The 20,461-nt window shown below is 41.4% G+C and overlaps 1 protein-coding gene across 2 annotated transcripts in view; it reads right to left on the reverse strand.

The window, feature by feature from the left end:
* Positions 1 to 498: 498 nt before the first annotated feature.
* LOC133659759 (receptor tyrosine-protein kinase erbB-4-like) overlaps positions 499 to 20,461 on the reverse strand; it is a 173,896-nt gene continuing 153,933 nt past the window's right edge. For both annotated transcript variants that reach the window (XM_062062473.1, XM_062062465.1), the window contains 6 exons: positions 19,677 to 19,752; positions 19,379 to 19,525; positions 10,656 to 10,753; positions 10,420 to 10,590; positions 3,041 to 3,311; positions 499 to 2,076 (listed from right to left, as the gene is read on the reverse strand). In XM_062062473.1, the coding sequence (XP_061918457.1) occupies positions 1,268 to 2,076; positions 3,041 to 3,311; positions 10,420 to 10,590; positions 10,656 to 10,753; positions 19,379 to 19,525; positions 19,677 to 19,752 (1,572 nt within the window). In that variant the 3' untranslated portion in view covers positions 499 to 1,267. The remainder of the gene's footprint in view (positions 2,077 to 3,040; positions 3,312 to 10,419; positions 10,591 to 10,655; positions 10,754 to 19,378; positions 19,526 to 19,676; positions 19,753 to 20,461) is intronic.

Below are 20,461 nucleotides of genomic sequence, written 5' to 3' on the forward strand. Positions count from 1 at the left end.
TTTGAAAATAAAGAAGGTGAGAAACACTATTAAATTTAAAAATAAATACCTCTTAGTATGAAGGTTCCATCTACGTAACTCCTTCCTCTTTGCCCATCTTTAATAAATGTAAAATCACTTTTACCTTTATTTTTACCAAATATTTTGCATGTAAACGAAACCCTAACCCATGTAAAACTATAATTATTCTCTTTATAGGGGGTGTGTAAATGTGTTTTGTGTCTGAATTAGATTATTTAGATTTAAATTATTTCTTATAGAAAAAAAATCGTACAATTTGGTGTTCCTCTGACTATTTTGGAACAAAATACGGTAAAAACAAAAATCAAGGTACTACTTAATTTTTTTCCCTTATTCTATTGTTAAAAGCACACTATTGATTGGGAAGTAGAACTTCTGATTACTCACTCCAGTCCATTCGGAACGCCCACTTTAGGTTACTAAATAAAGTAGAGTTCCTAGGGCAATAAAGTGCTAATGAAAAAAAAAACACGCCCTTACCCTAACTGTTAAGAAATATCGGCCAAGTATATTTTTGTGCAAAAATTGAATATTTGTCGGACATGATCGTTGTGACAAATTGTAAGTTATTGTTCAAATCGTCAATAATTTCATTTAAATACATGTAAATAATACTCGTACACAGCTTTGGCTGATGAAACCTTTCCCTCCAGACTTTTTGAGGTATCCCAAAGTCATTTGATTTCTACTTTCTGCTGCTTTAGGGTATTTTGTGATTTGGAGCAAAGTACTATATGTGTAAATGTAAACTTAATGTCGTCACAGCAGCACAGTTACATTTTTTTCACCAACCCAATGAAAAAAAACAAACACAATACTGTATAAAATAAATACTTCGGGTAAAAATATGAGCGTGACTGATCAGCTTCTAAGACGGGTTTCCCTCCATTTGATGAACTAAGTTGAAACACGTTCCAAGTCCTTCGTAGGTTCCTGTCAATTGCATGGGTTTCTATACATGGAAAAAAAGAAGAAAAGGAAATCTTGTTCTGCTCTTCCAACGGACACAGCAGAGTGGACGGCAGTAGCTTCCGCGTGTTTCACTGGAAATGACCGTAATTCCACATGGTGACGCGTCCTCCACAATCCCACGGTCTCGGATCGGAGTCGGTAACTACAGGACAGAAGTGTAGATATCCTTCTGCTTGTGATGTTGCTACGGTCTATAATGGATATCATGGTTAGGGTTGGGGTTTGTGGAGGCTCTGGTCAGTGAAGTGTAGAGGTTTCTAGAGGCTGGATCAATCTAGACCACCGTATTTCTCTGCCGGTAGGGAGGAGGTGGCAGAACAGGGCCAGACTTAAGGGAAAACTCCGACATGTACTCGGGGTTTTCAGCTACTGCTGACCGAATGTGTCCATTCTGCTTGTAGAAGAGCTTAGCGTTGGTGGACCCGCCCTGGGTGCTGTCAGATGGTTTGGGAGGCAAGCTGTGCTGCCAGTACTCCGGATTGTCAAAGGTTACCTTCAGCTTCTTCCCAGCGGCTTTACCTGCCGTCTGTCCGCCGTGCTTCAGCAGGCTGGCAGGCTGCGAGGCTATGTGGCTCTGGTAGCCTGGCAGGCAGGCCAGTCCGATGGGGGCCGCCGCGGTGGATGGCACACCTGAATGGCACGCCAAGGCCTGCGCCGTAGTTCCTGTTTGGCTCTGGCCGGTGGAGCCGACACCGAGAATGCTAGCTTGTGCTGTAGGTTTGATGGTGTGGTGGGCGTGGAGGATGTGGGTCAGCGGAGCGTGGTGACACGGCATGCCAGATGGCGAAGGCGTGGGGAGAGGGTAGTGGGGCAGGCTGGTCTGGATGCTAAGTGGGAGGTGGGACCCTGAGGTGGCGGCTGAGATGGCGGAAGGAGGCTGGGTGGGAAGAGGCAGACCGTTTCTCCGCAGGGTCTCAGCCGTGCTATGGAAGGTGTTGAAGTAGAGGGGCTCGTTGATGTACTCGTCCTCCGCTTTGGCCTGGCTGCTGGGTGTGCTGTGGTAGCCCGGGTTGTCCAACGCATGGATCTCCCCATTTTTACGCCGAGAGACAAAGGGGTTTTCCTCAATTGGGTTCAGGTATTCTGTACACACATCAGAAAAGAAGAAGGACGGACAGGAATAAAGAAAGGGTTTACGAACGGCAGATCAATTAGTCACATTTAGAAATTAGATCAAGGAAAAGGGAAACAGAAACTGAAAGGAAAAGTAGGAAGACGAGAGGTCACTTGCTAATGAGAGGCGTTGGAAGGGGACATGATAACGGTAATAATGGGAACCACTATGGAACAGACAGGCAACTTGCCAGAAGTTGTTTGGCACTGGAACCTCCATCTGCCGGGGGGTGAAAACCCCAACAAATGACCTCTTTTCGCTGCTTCCAAGCGCTATTATAGCAGGGTGTGAAACCTATTGATTTTGCCCACTCTTGCGCTCTTTGACATTGCATCAGATGCATTTTGCCTTAGGCCTTGTTATCTTTTGAGAAGCTCAAAAAAAAAATGAAAGGCATAAGAGCAGGGCTGAATTACGATCAGAGGCTGACCTAGCGCCGTCAAATACTGTTAATCATCCGACAAAACCACTGGTTGTCAATGTCTTTACCTCAAACTATCACATTTGGTGCTTAATCCACATATTCCTGGCTCGGTGTACATTTTGTACAAATATTCATTGTGATGAGATCTTGCATGTTTCCATAATGACTTAATAGATTGTGGAAGTGTGATGGTAACATCCAGTCCTAGCAAACCAATCTTTCCCTGAATACTTATTTTCTCTCTCACAAACTAGAAGCCCACAGCAGAGGATCACTCATCCTTTGGTGTTTGTTGAGGGCCTGTGAGTTGCAATTGTTTTGATATGTTCTAAAACGTGCATATTTAGTTGCAACTTTCAAAGGCTGTGAGCTCCAGCTTCTATGCCCTCCAGGACACGCTTGAGTGTATTTTGGCTTCTGGGCACTTCTCTTGCCTTGGAGCGCTGATCTGATCGACTGTTGCCAACACTGAAATGTCATCCTCTCTGTGTGCTTTTTTGTCTCAGTACCTGATGAGCTCTTGTCCTTCATGGGGGTCATGTACCCGTCCTCGTCCGTGTCCCTGGAGACCCTCTCCCCCAGGAAGATGGTGGGGTCAGCGCTGTACCTCTGTCCTCCATTGTCTTCAGCCCCAGCTTGGCTCAGACCCTTCTTCTGCAAGTTCCCATTGCAGTGTTGATCTTCCAGGGTGGGTCCCTGCCCACCGGCGGCTTCCTCCTTTGCCCCTGCCGCTAGACCCTCTGAAGGGTTTGGCCCTCCTTCCCGATAGCCAAACTGGTTCTGGAGAAGAGCAAGGGCAGTAGATTAAGAAAAGAAATACATAGGACTACCGTATTTTCCGGACCATAGAGCACACCGGATTATAAAGTGCATTGCAGATGAACGGTCTATTTTCGATCTTTTTTCATATAAGAGTCATATTATTATAATTTTTTTTCTAAATTGAAAACACTTCACCACATGTAATGGTGGTTCTTTGGTCAAAATGTTGCATAGATTATGTTTTACAGATCATCTCCAAGCCACTTTCTGACAGTCGCTTCCGGATGCGCCGTTTTGTGGGCGGTCTTATTTACGTGGCTCACCTTCCGCAGCGTCTTCTCCCCGTCATCTTTGTTGTAGCGGTGTAGCGTGCAAGGACGGGCGTGGAAGAAGTGTCAAAAGATGGAGCTAACTGTTTTAATGACATTCAGACTTTACTTCAATCAATAACGGAACAGCAACAACAACAGGGCCGGAAATGTGTCCCGTGATAAACCGTCCCACGACCGGAACTCTAATAACTAAAGTTCCTAGGGTGTATAATGTCAACTCACTACACCGGTATGTTTTAGCTCTTTCATGGCGAGTTTACTGACAGATATAAGTAAGAACTTTACACTACTTTATATTAGAAATGGCAACAACGGAGGATGAATGTCACATAACAAGAAGATAGAGAAAAAGAAGAAGCTTATCGACTACGTCGTCGGTACGGACTACAAAGGCAAACGCGAGCAATTTTTCAGGATTTATGAGGATCCCAAATACAGGTCAGCAGGTACTAGAAGGTAAGAAAAGTTGCTTTTGCATAATATTGCGAAACGAAACGCCGGATAAGATGTCTTACCTTATACAAACACCATAATAATACTCGTATGTTTAATGCGCCGACAATCCATCAAGCGGAGCAGCTTCATAGTTAACCAAAGTCGTACTAAAACATTTTGATAGATTTTTGAGCGCCGTGTGTAATGTTCTATATTTTCAATGGAACATATAAAATGTTGGTGTTGTTTACTTGAGTGATATTGCCACCATACCCATACTTGCCAACCTTGAGACCTTCGAATTCCGGGAGATTGGGGGGGGGGGGGGGGGGGGGGGGGGGGGGTTGGGGTGTCGGGGTTTGGTCGAGGTTGGGTAGCGAGGGTGTATATTGTAGCCCGGAAGAGTTAGGGATGCAAGGGATTCTGGGTATTTGTTCTGTTGTGTTTATGTTGTGTTACGGTGCGGATGTTCTCCTGAAATGTGTTTGTCATTCTTGTTTGGTGTGGGTTCACAGTGTGGCGCAAATTTGTAACAGTGTTAAAGTTGTTTATACGGTCACCCTCAGTGCGACCTGTATGGCTGTTGACCAAGTATGCTTTGCATTCACTTGTGTGTGTGAAAAGCTGTAGATATTATGTGATTGGGCCAGCACGCAAAGGAAGTGCCTTTAAGGTTGATTGGCACTCTGTACTTCTCCCTATGTCCGTGTACACAGCGGCGTTTTAAAAATTAATAAATTTTACTTTTTGAAACCGATACCAATAATTATGAAACCGAAACCGATAATTTACGATATTACATTTTAAAGCATTTATCGGCCGATAATATCGGCAGTCCGATATTATCGGACATCCCTATAAAGTACCACTGATAGTCACACACACACTAGGTGTGGTGAAATTACCCTCTGCATTTGACCCCCATCCCCTTGTTCCACCCCCTGGGAGGTGTCAAGGTTTGGTGGTAGCGGGGGTGTATATTGTAGCCCGGAAGAGTTAGGGATGCAAGGGATTCTGGGTATTTGTTCTGTTGTGTTTATGTTGTGTTACGGTGCGGCTGTTCTCCCGAAATGTGTTTGTCATTCTTGTTTGGTGTGGGTTCACAGTGTGGCGCATATTTGTAAGAGTGTTAAAGTTGTTTATACGCCACCTTCAGTGTGACCTGTATGGCTGTTGATCAAGTATGTCTTGCAGTCAATTTTTTTGTCCATGTAGAAGCTGCATACAACTTGTTGTATGCGGGAGGGGCACTAAAATTCGGGAGTCTCCCGTAAAAACCGTGAGTGTTGGCAAGTATGACCATACCTTTTACCACGTACCTCTTATGTTTGACTGCCATCTACTGGTCAGACTTATCATTACACCATGTACCAAATAAAATTGCTTCCAGGTCGGCGAGCAAAACATTAGGCGCACTGTCGAGTTTTGAGGGAAAACAAGGATTTTAAGTGCGCCTTATAGTCCGGAAAATACGGTAAAAACTTTGTTCGCATCGTAGTATAACAACCCAAAATAATGACGCTTGAGCCAGCTGTGTGCCACCTGCGGCAAACTCGGTGAGACTTTTTAACCTGTGCAGCTGCCGGTTGCAAGTAAAATTCAGGGAAAAGTTCTGTGGGTGTAGTCATCAGCCTTAAGGGACTGTGAGGGGCAGCCAGGCAGTGCAACAACATGCGCACACCTGAGCCTAAAAAAAGAAGCAAAAACCCCAACAGAAAACAAAACATGACATGCAGAGTGAAGGGTTTCCTGTGGAGCTCTGTTAGTTTGCTGCAGGCTATTTAACGCTGGCCCACTCCTCTGCACCTCGCGCCAACTGCACGCACTACAGCAGTAATTACAGGAAGTGCAGCTACAAACAACAGAACAAGGGAAGAAACATCCTCGGGGTTATATCCCTCCATCATATCATTCTCTCCTCTGCAATCAACTTCCTCCTCTTCAAAACGTTTCTGTTTGTTCTTCAAAGCGTGTTTTTTTATTTTTTTATAGATGAAATCCTCTCCAATTTGATATTGGACGTACGGTACCCACTTAGCCGTAGATGACACAGGATACGAAGCAAGCTATAAAACTTTAGCTCCTTAACTTTGAAGGATTTCTTTTCAGCTAAAATGCCTAAAAAGTTATACCAAAAGTAAACGTAGACGATTGTCCAATTTGGAGGAAAGGTATGGTTTGGGGCTCTTTTCAATGCTAACAAGCTCATTCTTTCCCCAATTGTCCGAATATGTCTAAGGCTATGTTCTTACTGCCCAATTCAGGATATTTTGTTGAATTCAATCGTTAAAAGTAGTCGTTCACAGTATCCCAAAAAAAAGTTAATTTCTTTGTATTTTTAATGTGCACAAAACATGACGTCACATGCGATACCCTGTGTTCATCATTGGCGGGCCGTACGTTCCCCACCTAGGCCTTCAGCATACTTGCCAACCTTGAGACCTCAGACTTCGGGAGATTGGGGGGGTGTATATTGTAGCCCGGAAGAGTTAGGGCTGAAGGGATTCTGGGTATTTGTTGTGTTGTGTTTAGGTGCGGATGTTCTCCCGAAATGTGTTTGTCATTCTTGTTGGTGTGGGTTCACAGTGTGGTGCATATTTGTAACAGTGTTAAAGTTGTTTATACGGCCACCCTCAGTGTGACCTGTATGGCTGTTGACCAAGTATGCCTTGCAGTCACTTGCGTGTGTCTGCAGAAGCCGCATATGGGCTGGCACGCGGTTTGAATGGTGAAAAAGCGGACACGACGACAGGTTGTAGAGGACGCTAAAGGCAGTGCCATCACGGCACGCCCTTAATATTGTTGTCCGGGTGAAAATCGGGAGAAATTCGGGAGAATGGTTGCCCCGGGAGATTTTTGGGAGGGGCACTGAAATTCGTGAGTCTCCCGGAAAAATCGAGAGGGTTGGCAAGTATGGCCTTCAGTGATGTCCGACTTCAATAATCATCTCTCAAAATACCATCATTTATGTCACCACATGACCATTGCTGGAGAAATACCATAAAGAAACCCATTTACGCACTACTAGGCATTGTACAAAACAAGTTATTTTCTGGCGCATTTAACAGGCATGTGATTTGACCACAATGAAAAAGACTGAAAACATTTCGGGGGGTCTGGGGGATGAAGGCCCCCAGCCAGGTGCAGGTGGGGGGAGAAGGGGGGCAACGCCCCCCGAAGCTCCTGGTTTTTCACCAATTTAACATGCTAAAATTAACAAAGACAGCACCATTTGAAGAAAATATTTTAGTGTTTAAAGACATGAAAACATCATTAATAGAACATACATAACCCAATTATTGCTTTCGGTCTCCCCTAGAGGGGGGGGGGGGGGGGTTACCCACATATGCGGTCCTCTCCAAGGTTTCTCATAGTCATTCACATTGACGTCCCACTGGGGTGAGTTTTCCTTGCCCGTATGTGGGCTCTGTACCGAGGATGTCGTTGTGGCTTGTACAGCCCTTTGAGACACTTGTGATTTAGGGCTATATAAATAAACATTGATTGATTGATTGATTGATAATGAATCACTGTATATGGTTCAGTCCCAACAGTATTTAGTCACTAATATTTACATCTTGTGTTCATTTCACATCCACAGGTGTCACATTGATCAGTGTTATTATCTACGGTTTATTTACAGTATTACCACATGACTTCAGTTCACTTCACACATTAGCTTTCTCGGAGAGCCCTAACATGAGCTTTCCTTGCACATTTCTGAGCAGCCTGCATTTTCCTTTTGGTCTCTGCTTTTGTAGCTTCTTTTTTGGATTTTTGGATAAATATAACAAAATACCAAATGTAAACATTTCATTCTTTTCGCCAAAATAGGATATCAATTTATGAAAATAATTAAACATGTTTAGTATTGTTTACTCATATTTGAAAATAGGAAATAATAATGTGAGGACACTGACATATTGCATGAAACAAGTGTGAAAATATTTACCTTCAAGATTGTTACACCACTGACAATAGTTTCAACAGACTACATAAGAACTTAATATTACAAAATAGTATTATATGCAAATTTATTTCAGATAAATTGTTAACTGGAATCAATAATGCGACTCTTTGAATTTCTGTAATTTCATAATATATTTTCACGTGGCTTTTTATTTTTAGAAAAACCCATTTATATTTCGCAAAGCAATAATTGGTTAATATTTAAAACAAACATGCGTATTTCGCAAGCAAATATTTTTTAGCTTACCTCATTATTAACAACCCCTGTCTGCAACTGAAGTGGGTTGTTTGGGTGGATCTTTCCTCTCCATGTCACTTTCGGTTGACATCCAAAAGTACCAGCTAGTGAAAAGTTTGTCTTCCTTGCTTCAAGTTGTTTCATGTTTTTGGCGTTTCGCATGTACTTCCAAAGCCTTGAAACCTTGTGATCCATAGTCAATATTATCATGACACCACGTGCACAAAACCTTTCCGGGACGATCGATTTTCCGAATAAAATCACCGAACAAAGTCGTAACTTCCTTCTTCCCAACAGTATCAGTGATTTCCCTTTCCATCCAGTCCCATCGAAACTTATTTTTGACATGTTTATCAATTTATTTTACTCGTAAAGCGTCCTTTCTCTCTCGAGAACCGACATCGTTTACATATGGACATTGGTGGTAATAACCATTATGAATGATGACGTTATTAACGTCATCATTCATAACAGATGTCCTGATTGGTCACAAGGAACATATCGACCAATGAACTACGGCGTAATATAAACTACGTCTCGAATCTTGATTTAGGGTCGGCAAAAAAAACAGAAAAACGAGAGATAATTTTTTTCCCCCGAGATTAAAAAAGACGGAATTCCGACTTTAGACGGAAAAGTCACATGCCTGATTTAAAATTCAATAAACCCGCATCAGCAATTAAAACATATCTTATGTGCTACTGTCAAAATTAAAATTGCAAAAAACATATTAAACGTGAAAAAATAAAGAAATAAAATATCTGAACTCACATTTCATCGCCGGACAGCTGAGCTAGCCGACATCGTCTCACAAGATGTAGTTTCTCTTTAAATATCCTTCTTGAAAATGGCCTTGCAAATATATGTGTTGTCTTGTCTAATCATAAAGGCTGAGTTCTTAAAGTTTACTCCACAGCGTGCTCATCAATAACATCCAGCTGCCGGCATGTCTACATTCAACCACCTACATTCAACTGTGGCATGCTGGGTAATAGAGTTCCTATGTTACCTAGCTTTTTTTTTTTTTTGATGATCAGCATGTATTTTTCATATAAATGAAGACAGAGACGCAAAATGGGTCGCATGCCTTATTCTGCTCACTTAAAACACGCATTCCACTTTGCACATGTTTGGTTGATCAGCTTTGCGTGGGCTATCAAGTTTGCACGTGTTTTAGTACACGCAAAACCTTAGTAAATCAGGCCCTTGATGCGGACTACAATTTTTTATGCTCTTAACTATGAACATATTTGATTTATTATTATTTCCATATCACACCTACTCTCAAATCCCTTCACTGGCTTCCTGTTCCACTCAGGCTTGAATTCAAAGTCTCCTTACTAACCCACCAGTGCCTCCATGGAAATGCCCCCCTTCTACCTCAAAGAACTACTCACCCCCCAAATCCTCCACACGACACCTCCGCTCCGGACAGGCTAACCTCCTCCAACCTCCGAAGACAAAGCTACGAACAATGGGAGACCTGGCTTTCTGCTCCGCCGCTCCCAGTCTGCGGAACGCTCTCCCTGACCACCTGAGGGCACCACAGACTGTGGACGCTTTTAAAAAAAGCTTTAAAAACCCTTTTTTTTAAAAAAACCTTTTTTTTAGATATATGCATACTAGTTTTAGCTATTTGGCTGTTATAGTTTTTATTTTTATTTATTTTTTCTAATCTTTAAAAAAAATATTTTTTATTTTTTTAATACACTGTAGCACTTTGAGGTTGTTTACTCAATGTAAAGTGCTTTTTACAAATAAAATATATTATTATTATTATTATTAATGAGAATCCCACTTCGCGAAAATGTATTTATCACGGTCAGGCCTGGGACCAGTTGGAAGCAATAAATAAAGGAGTACTGGATTTACACTCATCTGGAACATTGCCAGGGTAACGGGACCTCATTTGTCAGACTTCAATGTGCATTTGGAGCACTGTGAGGCTTTGAGGTTAGTTGTACTCGGGTTACGTCCGTGACTGTTCCAACGTGTTTGTTTACACAGCCTGCAGATGTGTTTGTTTCCTGGAACAGTGTATAGCCATCCACCTGTTTACCAATGATGCATAACACACAAATATGGCGGAAAATCCCAGGTTGGTCACGGAAATAGCAGGAGGAAAGCGCAAGAGTTTAAGCAGTGGGCTTACTCTGTTTGTGTCAACTCGAGGTCTCGTCGTGTATGATGGATGAGCCACGTCAAAACCGCGAGGCACCAGGTACTCGTCGGCATCCATCAGGTCGTCTAGGTCCTCCTCATCCAGGAGACTCTGGAAGAACTTGCTGTCGTTGGGGCTGGGCAGCTTCATCCGATCGTCTCCCTGAACATTGCAACATAAATTGAAGGGCGGGCCGTGTGAATTTTACATTGTTGCGATCGACCTACTTGGATGACCAGATATCGTTGGGGGTCCCGGGCCATCCTGCAGAATTCCGCAGCAAGCTCCTTAAACTTGGGTCTGCTGTCAGCATCAATCATCCAGCCTGGGAAAGACAAACATGGGACTAGAATGAAAGGCGGCCTTTATTATATACCATCTCAATTAGCTTGATTCTCCCAAAGTAAACGAGTCGCACATTACTGGCCGTGGCCCAATTGGGGCCTCATTCAACTAAAGTTGCGTGACGTACGTTCAAATCCAGAAAAGTGCACACGCCTGCTCAAATCCGAGCACATTTCTTTGTTACAAATCACAATGAACGTAGAATTGAACTCAGAACTTGGCTTGACACGCCCAAACTACACCCAGGTTACGCCAACTCTCAAATACACAGATCCTATTGAAAGTAGCCATGTGCTTAAAGGGGAACTGCACCTTTCTTTTAATTTTGCCTATCAATCCCAATCATTATGCACGACAAGAACACACGTTTTGGTTTTTTTTAGGATTCTAAAGATAAGGTCCTGTTAGAATAATCATGTATATATATTATCACACAACTTTAGTATGCTTAAAGTCCGTTGCTATAGTTATTAGCTATTGTGCTCAAGCTGTACTTTTTCTATCTGCGCAAGGACAAAAACTTCTTGTCTGAGGGGTGGCCTCAGCCGCAGATGTTATCTTTGTTTTAGCCCGCTAACAGCTAAGGACTTCAAGGACCTCAACGAAGATAAGACGACAGCACGCAGACGAAGCAGAGACAAGGCGAAGTCACAAGGCCCCAGCACATTCCGTCACGTATTGTGCGTACTGGAGCTGCTTTGCATGATATGTGTGAGCACTCCTTTTAGAGGCGGCCTCAGTGATGTTGACTGGGGAACTCCTGAATAAATAGAGGGATGCGGGAGCTGTACCTTAGAGCAGTGGTCCCCAACCACCGGGCCGCGGACCGGTACCGATTGGTACCGGGCAGCACAAGAAATTAAAAAAAAAAAAAAAAAAAAAAAACTTTTTTATTTTTTATTTTATTTTTATTAAATCAACATAAAAACACAATATATAGATTATATATCAATATAGATCAATACAGTCTGCAGGGATACAGTCCGTAAGCACACATGGTTGTATTTCTTTATAAAAAAAAAAAAATAATTAAAAAAAAAAAAAAAAAAGATTTTAGGTTGTCCTGAAGAATTTGGAGGTAATCCTCCTTTTTCATTGTCCCATTTAGTCTCTGTAAAGCACCAGTTCCATTGGCAGCAAAACAGGCCCAGAGCATAATATTACCACCACCATGCTTGACGGTAGGAATGGTGTTCCTGGGATTAAAGGCCTCATCTTTTCTCCTCCAAACATATTGCTGGGTATTGTGGCCAAACAGCCTAATTTTTGTTTCATCTGACATCACATGGACAAAGATAAGACCTTCTGGAGGAAAGTTCTGTGGTCAAGTGTGTCAACTTTTGACCACGACTGTATATATATGCCAGCATGTCAGAAAGGATATGAAAGACTTTGACTCATGTTTGATTACCGTATTTTTCGGACTATAAGTCACAGTTTTTTTCATAGTTTGGCCGGGGGTGCGACTTATACTCAGGAGCGACTTATGTGGGAAATTATTAACACATTACCGTAAAATATCAAATAATATTATTGATCTCATTCACGTAAGAGACTAGACGTATAAGATTTCATGGGATTTAGCGATTAGGAGTGACAGATTGTTTGGTAAACGTATAGCATGTTCTATATGTTATAGTTATTTGAATGACTCTTACCATAATATGTTACGTTAACATACCAGGCACGTTCTCAGTTGGTTATTTATGCCTCATATAACGTACACTTATTCAGCCTGTTGTTCACTATTCTTTATTTATTTTAAATTGCCTTTCAAATGTCTATTCTTGGTGTTGGGTTTTATCAAATAAATTTCCCCCAACAGTGCGACTTATAAATGTTTTTTCCTTCTTTACTATACATTTTCAGCCGGTGCGACTTATACTCCGGAGCGACTTATACTCCAAAAAATATGGTACTCAATTTATTATTAGAACACAGGAGAGCTTCTAGCTGTAGCAGCCGTATACATGGCATCCTCCTCGGTCTGCAGTGCCAGTGTGCGGCCACATTATGAATGTGAATCATTAAATGCATTGGCAAAAAGGTGAATTTTGTGTTGTTAAAAATCAAATCACATCTGTATGTCGTCAAAGTCAGCCACGAAGTTGGCGTGAGGCAGCGCACATTACCACGTCAAGGTCAATCTTGATACATCTAATTTTTGCCGTGCGAAAAGGCGTACGCCAGACTTTTGGTGCGTAAGCAATAGGGCTGCGAATTTTTGGGTGTCCCACGATTCGATTCAATATCGATTCTTGGGGTCACGATTCGATTCAAAATAGTTTTTTTCCGATTCAACGCGATTCTCGATTCAAAAACGATATTTTCCCGATTCAAAAGGATTCTCTATTCATTCAATACATAGATTTCAGCAGGATCTACCCCAGTCTGCTGACATGCAAGCAGAGTAGTAGATTTTTGTAAAAAGCTTTTATAATTGTAAAGGACAATGTTTTATCAACTGAATAATGTAAATTTGTTTTAACTATTAAATGAACCAAAAATATGACTTATTTTATAGTTGTGAAAATATTGGACACAGTGTGTTGTCAAGCTTATGAGATGCGATGCAAGTGTGACACTATTGTTCATTTGTATTTGTTTTTATAAATGTCTAATGATAATGTCAATGAGGGATTTTTAATCACTGCTATGTTGAAATTGTAACTAATATTGATACTGTTGTTGATAATATTCATTTTTGTTTCACTACTTTTGGTTTTTTCTGTTTGTGTCTCCTCTCAATTGCTCTGTTTATTGCAGTTCTGAGTGTTGCTGGGTCGGGTTTGGTTTTGGAATTGTATTGCATTGTTATGGTATTGCTGTGTATTGTTTTTTGTATTTATTAATAAAAAATAAATAAATAAAAAATGGAAAAAAACAAAAAAAAACAAAAACCAACAACGATTTTTTAAAAATGAGAATGGATTCTGAATCGCACAACGTGAGAATCGCGATTCGAATTCGAATCGATTTTTTCCCACACCCCTAGTAAGCAAGCTTGTTACGTGAGGCCGCTGTTCTATGCCGGAAATGCCGTCTCCCTGTCTGAGTCCTATTGAGGGCTTTGCTCAAATAGTTATTAGGCACGAGAAAAAGCAGGTTTCCCTCGATGAGGCCACAGCTGGTGTACACAAAGCAAAGCCCTGAAGGTGAGGCGAAAGGCCAGGTGGTATGTCCGCTCTCATTAGACAGGAATCACACGCATGTACGGACTTCTTTATCTGCACCCTAGTTATAGCCACGGTGATACAGATACATTCGATTGTCTGAATCCACATATATTATTCATAATGAGGTCAGATGTAACACTTTCACCCTAAGGGCTGCAGTTTGGAAGCAGATATGTGAACTTTTCAAGGCGCGTATCTTTGACCCTAAAATGAAATTGGTCCAAGAATGTTCATTTTTTATTTTTCATAAAGCATTCTTCTTTTTAATCTCCAGGGAGGAACTAGTAGTCTGTGGGCTTTGTTGTAAGGCTAAACAAGCTGCAGGGCATTGTTGCGTTTGAGCTGTCAAAGGCAATTGGTGCTGCTTTTACATTAGGAGAATAAATATTACATGCCATGACATTTCAATTGGATTAACATTTTCGTCTCGGGAATAATGTTTTGATGTCATGCTCTGAGATGAGTCACATCATCTCTCTGTTGGTATTTCAGCCATGAGAACAGAAAGGAATGGGGAGAGAAGTTCATGTCAGATAATTGAAGCCAAGAGAAAAGTCAATCCGTCATTGTTGAGCCGAGCGACCACCAGGCTGGCGCTACGTGAAGGACGGCCAATCTGCCGATAGTTGGCAGCGGACAAAGCTTGGACCGGTGCTCATGCCTTCTTGGAAATATTTGAAGCCATGGACACCATTTGCCGTGTTCAAATTAAGCCGGTGACTGAGCGGACGATGGGAGAGCCTTAGGGGGATTTGGGCTGAATGAAGCGATGCATGGTTTGGACGCAAAAACGCATTGTGGGTTTTGTTCCAGATGGGACAACAAAATGAGCTTGCTGTGCATCCATCAATTACTTGTTTAATCATCTATTTCCCTATACACATCAATTCAACCACCATCCAGATCCAACTTTGAAGGCTGAACAAAATAAATAAGCAAGCGCAGAATCCAGCAAAGCTTACACACCTGTGGCAAAATAGTAAATATAATTTAACATTAAAGGCCTACTGAAATGATTTTTTTTTATTTAAACGGGGATAGCAGATCCATTCTATGTGTCATACTTGATCATTTCGCGATATTGCCATATTTTTGCTGAAAGGATTTAGTAGAGAACATCGACGATAAAGTTCGCAACTTTTGGTCGCTGATAAAAAAAAGCCTTGCCTGTACCGGAAGTAGCGTGACGTCGCAGGTTGAAGGGCTCCTCACATTTCCCCATTGTTTACACCAGCGATTCGGACCGAGAAAGCGACGATTACCCCATTAATTTGAGCGAGGATGAAAGATTCGTGGATGAGGAACGTGAGAGTGAAGGACTAGAGTGCAGTGCAGGACGTATCTTTATTCGCTCTGACCGTAACTTAGGTACAAGCTGGCTCATTGGATTCCACACTCTCTCCTTTTTCTATTGTTGATCACGGATTTGTATTTTAAACCACCTCGGATACTATATCCTCTTGAAAATGAGAGTCGAGAACGCGAAATGGACATTCACAGTGACTTTTATCTCCACGACAATACATCGGCGAAGCTCTTTAGCTACGGAGCTAACGTGATAGCATCGGGCTTAAATGCAGATAGAAACAAAAGAAATAAACCCCTGACTGGAAGGATAGACAGAAAATCAACAATACTATTAAACCATGGACCTGTAACTACACGGTTAATGCTTTCCAGGCTGGTGAAGCTTAACAATGCTGTTGCTAACGACGCCATTGAAGCTAACTTAGCAACGGGACCTCACAAAGCTATGCTAAAAACATTAGCTATCCACCTACGCCAGCCCTCATCTGCTCATCAACACCCGTGCTCACCTGCGTTCCAGCGATCGACGGAGCGACGAAGGACTTCACCCGATCATAGATGCGGTCGGGGGCCCGGAGACGGAGGAAGTCAAGGTGAGGTCAGCGGCTAGCGCATCTGCTATCCATCTCAAAGTCCTCCTGGTTGTGTTGCTGCAGCCAGCCGCTAATACACCGATCCCACCTACAACTTTCTTCTTTGCAGTCTTCATTGTTCATTAAACAAATTGCAAAAGATTCACCAACACAGATGTCCAGAATACTGTGGAATTTTGAGATGAAAACAGAGCTTTTTGTATTGGATTCAATGGGGTCCGAATACTTCCGTTTCAACGCTTGACGTCACGCGCATACGTCATCATACATAGACGTTTTCAACCGGAAGTTTCGCGGGAAATTTAAAATGTCACTTTATAAGTTAACCCGGCCGTACTGGCATGTGTTGCAATGTTAAGATTTCATCATTGATATATAAACTATCAGACTGCGTGGTTGGTAGTAGTGGCTTTCAGTAGGCCTTTAATAGCAAAAACGTGGTACAGTTTCCCCCAGATCAGATTTTACATTACCATTGCACACAATACAGTGTGTTTATGTTTATGAATGTGATGTTTCAGATACATCAAATCCAGTTGAACTTGCACAACACATTGGAAACGTTTTTAACAGCCGCGGCTCAGGAAGTGTTGAGCTGGTCCAGTAACCAGAGGGATCAAGGTTCTAATCCAGCTTCCCTCCGTCCTTCACCCACCTTGCTTCTAGTGCTTCTCACACTGGCCTATGAATGTTAATTAGGGATGAGCGATATGGTCTAAAACAGGGGACCCCAAACTACGGATCCGGCCCGCCAGCGTCCCAAGTTTCATTATTATTTTTCCAATCTGTCCTTTTTAATCCATTTTCTACCGCTTGTTACTCTTTGTGTCTCCTAGCTGCTCAGGCAAATATTGTCTAAAAATGCATTTTTCCCATCGATAACGTGACATTGCGCTCCGAATATATATATATATATATATATATATATATATATATATATATATATATATATATATATATATATATATATATATATATATATATATATTTATATATATAGTCGAGGTTTCTGTGGTATATCCGTTATACAGTGCTCAATACCGGGGTAGAGCGGAATATACTGTACGTTAGGTCAGGAAAAAACACAGAGGCTAGTTAATCCCTACAAGCCTGTTTCGCAGGTTTCCCTGCTGGTCAGGGGATTTTATTCCCCTGAATAAAAGGGAAACCTGCGAAACAGGCTTGTAGGGATTAACTAGCCTCTGTGTTTTTCCCTGACCTAACGTAAATATATACCGTATTTTTCGGAGTATAAGTCGCACCGGCCGAAAATGCATAATAAAGAAGGAAAAAAACATATATAAGTCGCACTGGAGTATAAGTCGCATTTTTGGGGGAAATGTATTTGATAAAAGCCAACACCAAAAATAGACATTTGAAAGGCAATTTAAAATAAATAAAGAATAGTGAACAACAGGCTGAATAAGTGTACGTTATATGATGCATAAATAACCAACTGAGAACGTGCCTGGTATGTTAACGTAACATATTATGGTAAGAGTCATTCAAATAACTATAACATATAGAACATGCTATACGTTTACCAAACAATCTGTCACTCCTAATCGCTAAATCCCATGAAATCTTATACGTCTAGTCTCTTACGTGAATGAGCTAAATAATATTATTTGATATTTTACGGTAATGTGTTAATAATTTCACACATAAGTCGCTCCTGAGTATAAGTCGCACCAACGGCCAAACTATGGAAAAAAACTGCGACTTATAGTCTGAAAAATACGGTATATATATATATTTTTGGCCTAGTGTTCACCCGATACTAATATTTTGGTCCCGGTAGCGGTACCAAAATTATTTCGATACTTTTCGGTACTTTTCTAAATAAAGGGGACCACAAAAAATTGCATTATTGGCTTTATTTTAACAACAAATCTTAGGGTACATGAAACATATGTTTCTTATTGCAAAATTGTCCTTAAATAAAATAGTGAACATACAAGACAACTTGTCTTTTAGTAGTAAGTAAACAAACAAAGGCTCCTAATTTAGTCTGCTGACATATGCAGTAACATATTGTGTCATTTATCATTCTATTAGTTTGTCAAAATTATTAAGGGCAAGTGGTAGAACATTTATTATTAATCAACTTGTTCATTTACTGTTAATATCTGCTTATTTTCAATTTTAACATGTTCTTTCTACACTTCTGTTCAAATGTAATAATCACTTATTCTTCTGCTGTTTGGATACTTTACATTAGTTTTGGATGATAACACAAATTTGGGTATCAATCCGATACCAAGTCGTTACAGGATCATACATTGGTCCTATTCAAAGTCCTCATGTGTCCAGGGACATATTTCCTGAGTTTATAAACATAATATAAATTAAAAAAAAGGAATGTAATGTGATGCCAAAGAAAATGTACGTAATCAGAGTAGTACCGACTAGATATGCTACTGTACTTGGCATCATTACAGAGGATGATCAGAGTTGACCTTCTCCTAGATGGGTTGCCTTACTGGGCTGACGGGTCCCATCTACCTCATCCACTGTAATGATACCAAGTACAGTAGCGTATCTAGTTGCTAAGTTTAAACTTGACCTCTGGACTGGCGCAGTTTCCATAGTCGTTACGACCTGATGATGTACAGTGGATGTTAGGTGTGGATCAGTGGTTCTTAACCTGGGTTCGATCGAACCCTAGGGGTTCGGTGAGTCGGGCTCAGGGGTTCGGCGGAGGTCAAAACTCACCCGACTCATTGTGTAAATAAAATGTTCTCCCTATCGGCGTATTACAGATACGGCAACAACAGAAGTCAGACTGATTTGCAGGTGTGTAATTTGTTGTGAGTTCATGCACTGTGTTGGTTTTGTTCTTTGAACAAGGTGATGTTCATGCACGCTTCATTTTGTAATAAAACATGGTAACACTTTAGTATGGGGAACATATTCACCATTAATTAGTTGCTTATTAACATGCAAATTAGTAACATATTGGCTCTTAACTAGTCATTATTAAGTACTTATCAATGCCTTATTCGGCATGGCCTTATTATAACCCTAACCCTCTAACCCTGGCCCTAACCCTCTAACCCTAACCCTAACCAAATAACTCTAAATTAAGTCTTTGTTACTTAGAATATGTTCCCCATACTAAAGTGTTACCAAAAACATATAACTTTGTCTTGAATTTGAAAAAAAAACAACATTTTATTTTTCCTAAAGAAGGGTTCGGTGAATGCGCATATGAAACTGGTGGGGTTCGGTACCGCCAACAAGGTAAAGAGCCACTGGTGTAGATCCACCATTGGCGTTTGTTGGACCGGTACTTTTCAGAGACGGTATAGCACCGAATATGATTCATTAGTATTGCGGTACTATACTAATACCGGTATACCGTACAACCCTACTTGTCGCTGACAAATTTGCTAGATCCGGCTAGAATGTTTAATCAATATGGCGACAGTAGTATTGAACGCTATGTTGTCGGCTAAATTGATATAATCGTGCAACCCAGGTAGAGGTAGAAACATACCTAAGCATCTTAAAAAGATAACGTCTTACATTTGACCATGACCATGTAGACATCTATGGTGCAAATGGGCGGCTGAGGTAGGCGCTCGCCTTTTTCCAGGATGTCCGGGATCTCCCGCGTGGAGATGCTGTCGTACGGTTTGCCTCCGAACGTCATCAGCTCCCAGATGGTCACTCCTGAGGGACGCGAAGGCCAAACAAAGGTCTCAGCAATACAAACGGGGGGGGGGGGGGGATGCAAATTCCAAACAAAACAGGATTTCGGGGTTATTTCCCAGGCGTGTGCATGCAGATGGAGAATACATGTATATGGCTTCCTTGCACCCACCATAACTCCACACATCGCTCTGATGAGTGAACTTCCTGTAGTGGATGCACTCGAGAGCCATCCATTTAACGGGCATCTGAGGAGGGAAAGACATATTTGAGAGGGGAAAAGAAAATCTTACATTTAATATTTATAAGGTTATTTACACTTGAATTGTAATTGATCGCCTCTCCGTTTGCAACGGCTGCCTGATCCTTTGAGCTGCTCTTTGTGAGTTATCGGCGTATCGACGGCGCTTGGAGGCAGTGCCGCTTTGCTCGATATTACTCAAGTGCGATGAGTGATTGGCTGCGGCCTGACCCGACAATCGTCAATAGTTTGTGCGCTTTTTAAGGCGCTAAATGAGATGGTATCGGTCGTTTTGCCGCGCGTAATCTCAACAGATGGCCCCCGTTTACAGCAGCCTGTGTGCACTGCAAAAACTGAAATCTAAGTAAGATTAAATATCTCAAATAAGGGCGATATTTGCTTATTTTCTGTCTGATAAGATACTTCTACTCACTAAGCAGATTTTACGTTCGAGTGTTTTACTTGTTTTAAGGGTTTTGGTCCTAAATGATCTCAGTAAGATATTACAGCTTGTTGCTGAGATTTGATGACCTATATTGAGTAAAACATGCTTGAAACTAGAATATCAACTGTTGCAAAGCTGTGTCATCAACACTCACAAGTGTAAAACTGCTTTTTCCAAGTAAAATGTTTTTATTTCAAGCATGAAATAAAAATATCATGATTTTGACACAATTGTGTCTCATAATTAAAACAGATGACAGCCAAATGTACTT

The sequence above is a fragment of the Entelurus aequoreus genome, linkage group LG01 (genome assembly GCF_033978785.1).
Source record: "Entelurus aequoreus isolate RoL-2023_Sb linkage group LG01, RoL_Eaeq_v1.1, whole genome shotgun sequence".
In the NCBI taxonomy this organism is placed as follows: Eukaryota; Metazoa; Chordata; class Actinopteri; order Syngnathiformes; family Syngnathidae; genus Entelurus; species Entelurus aequoreus.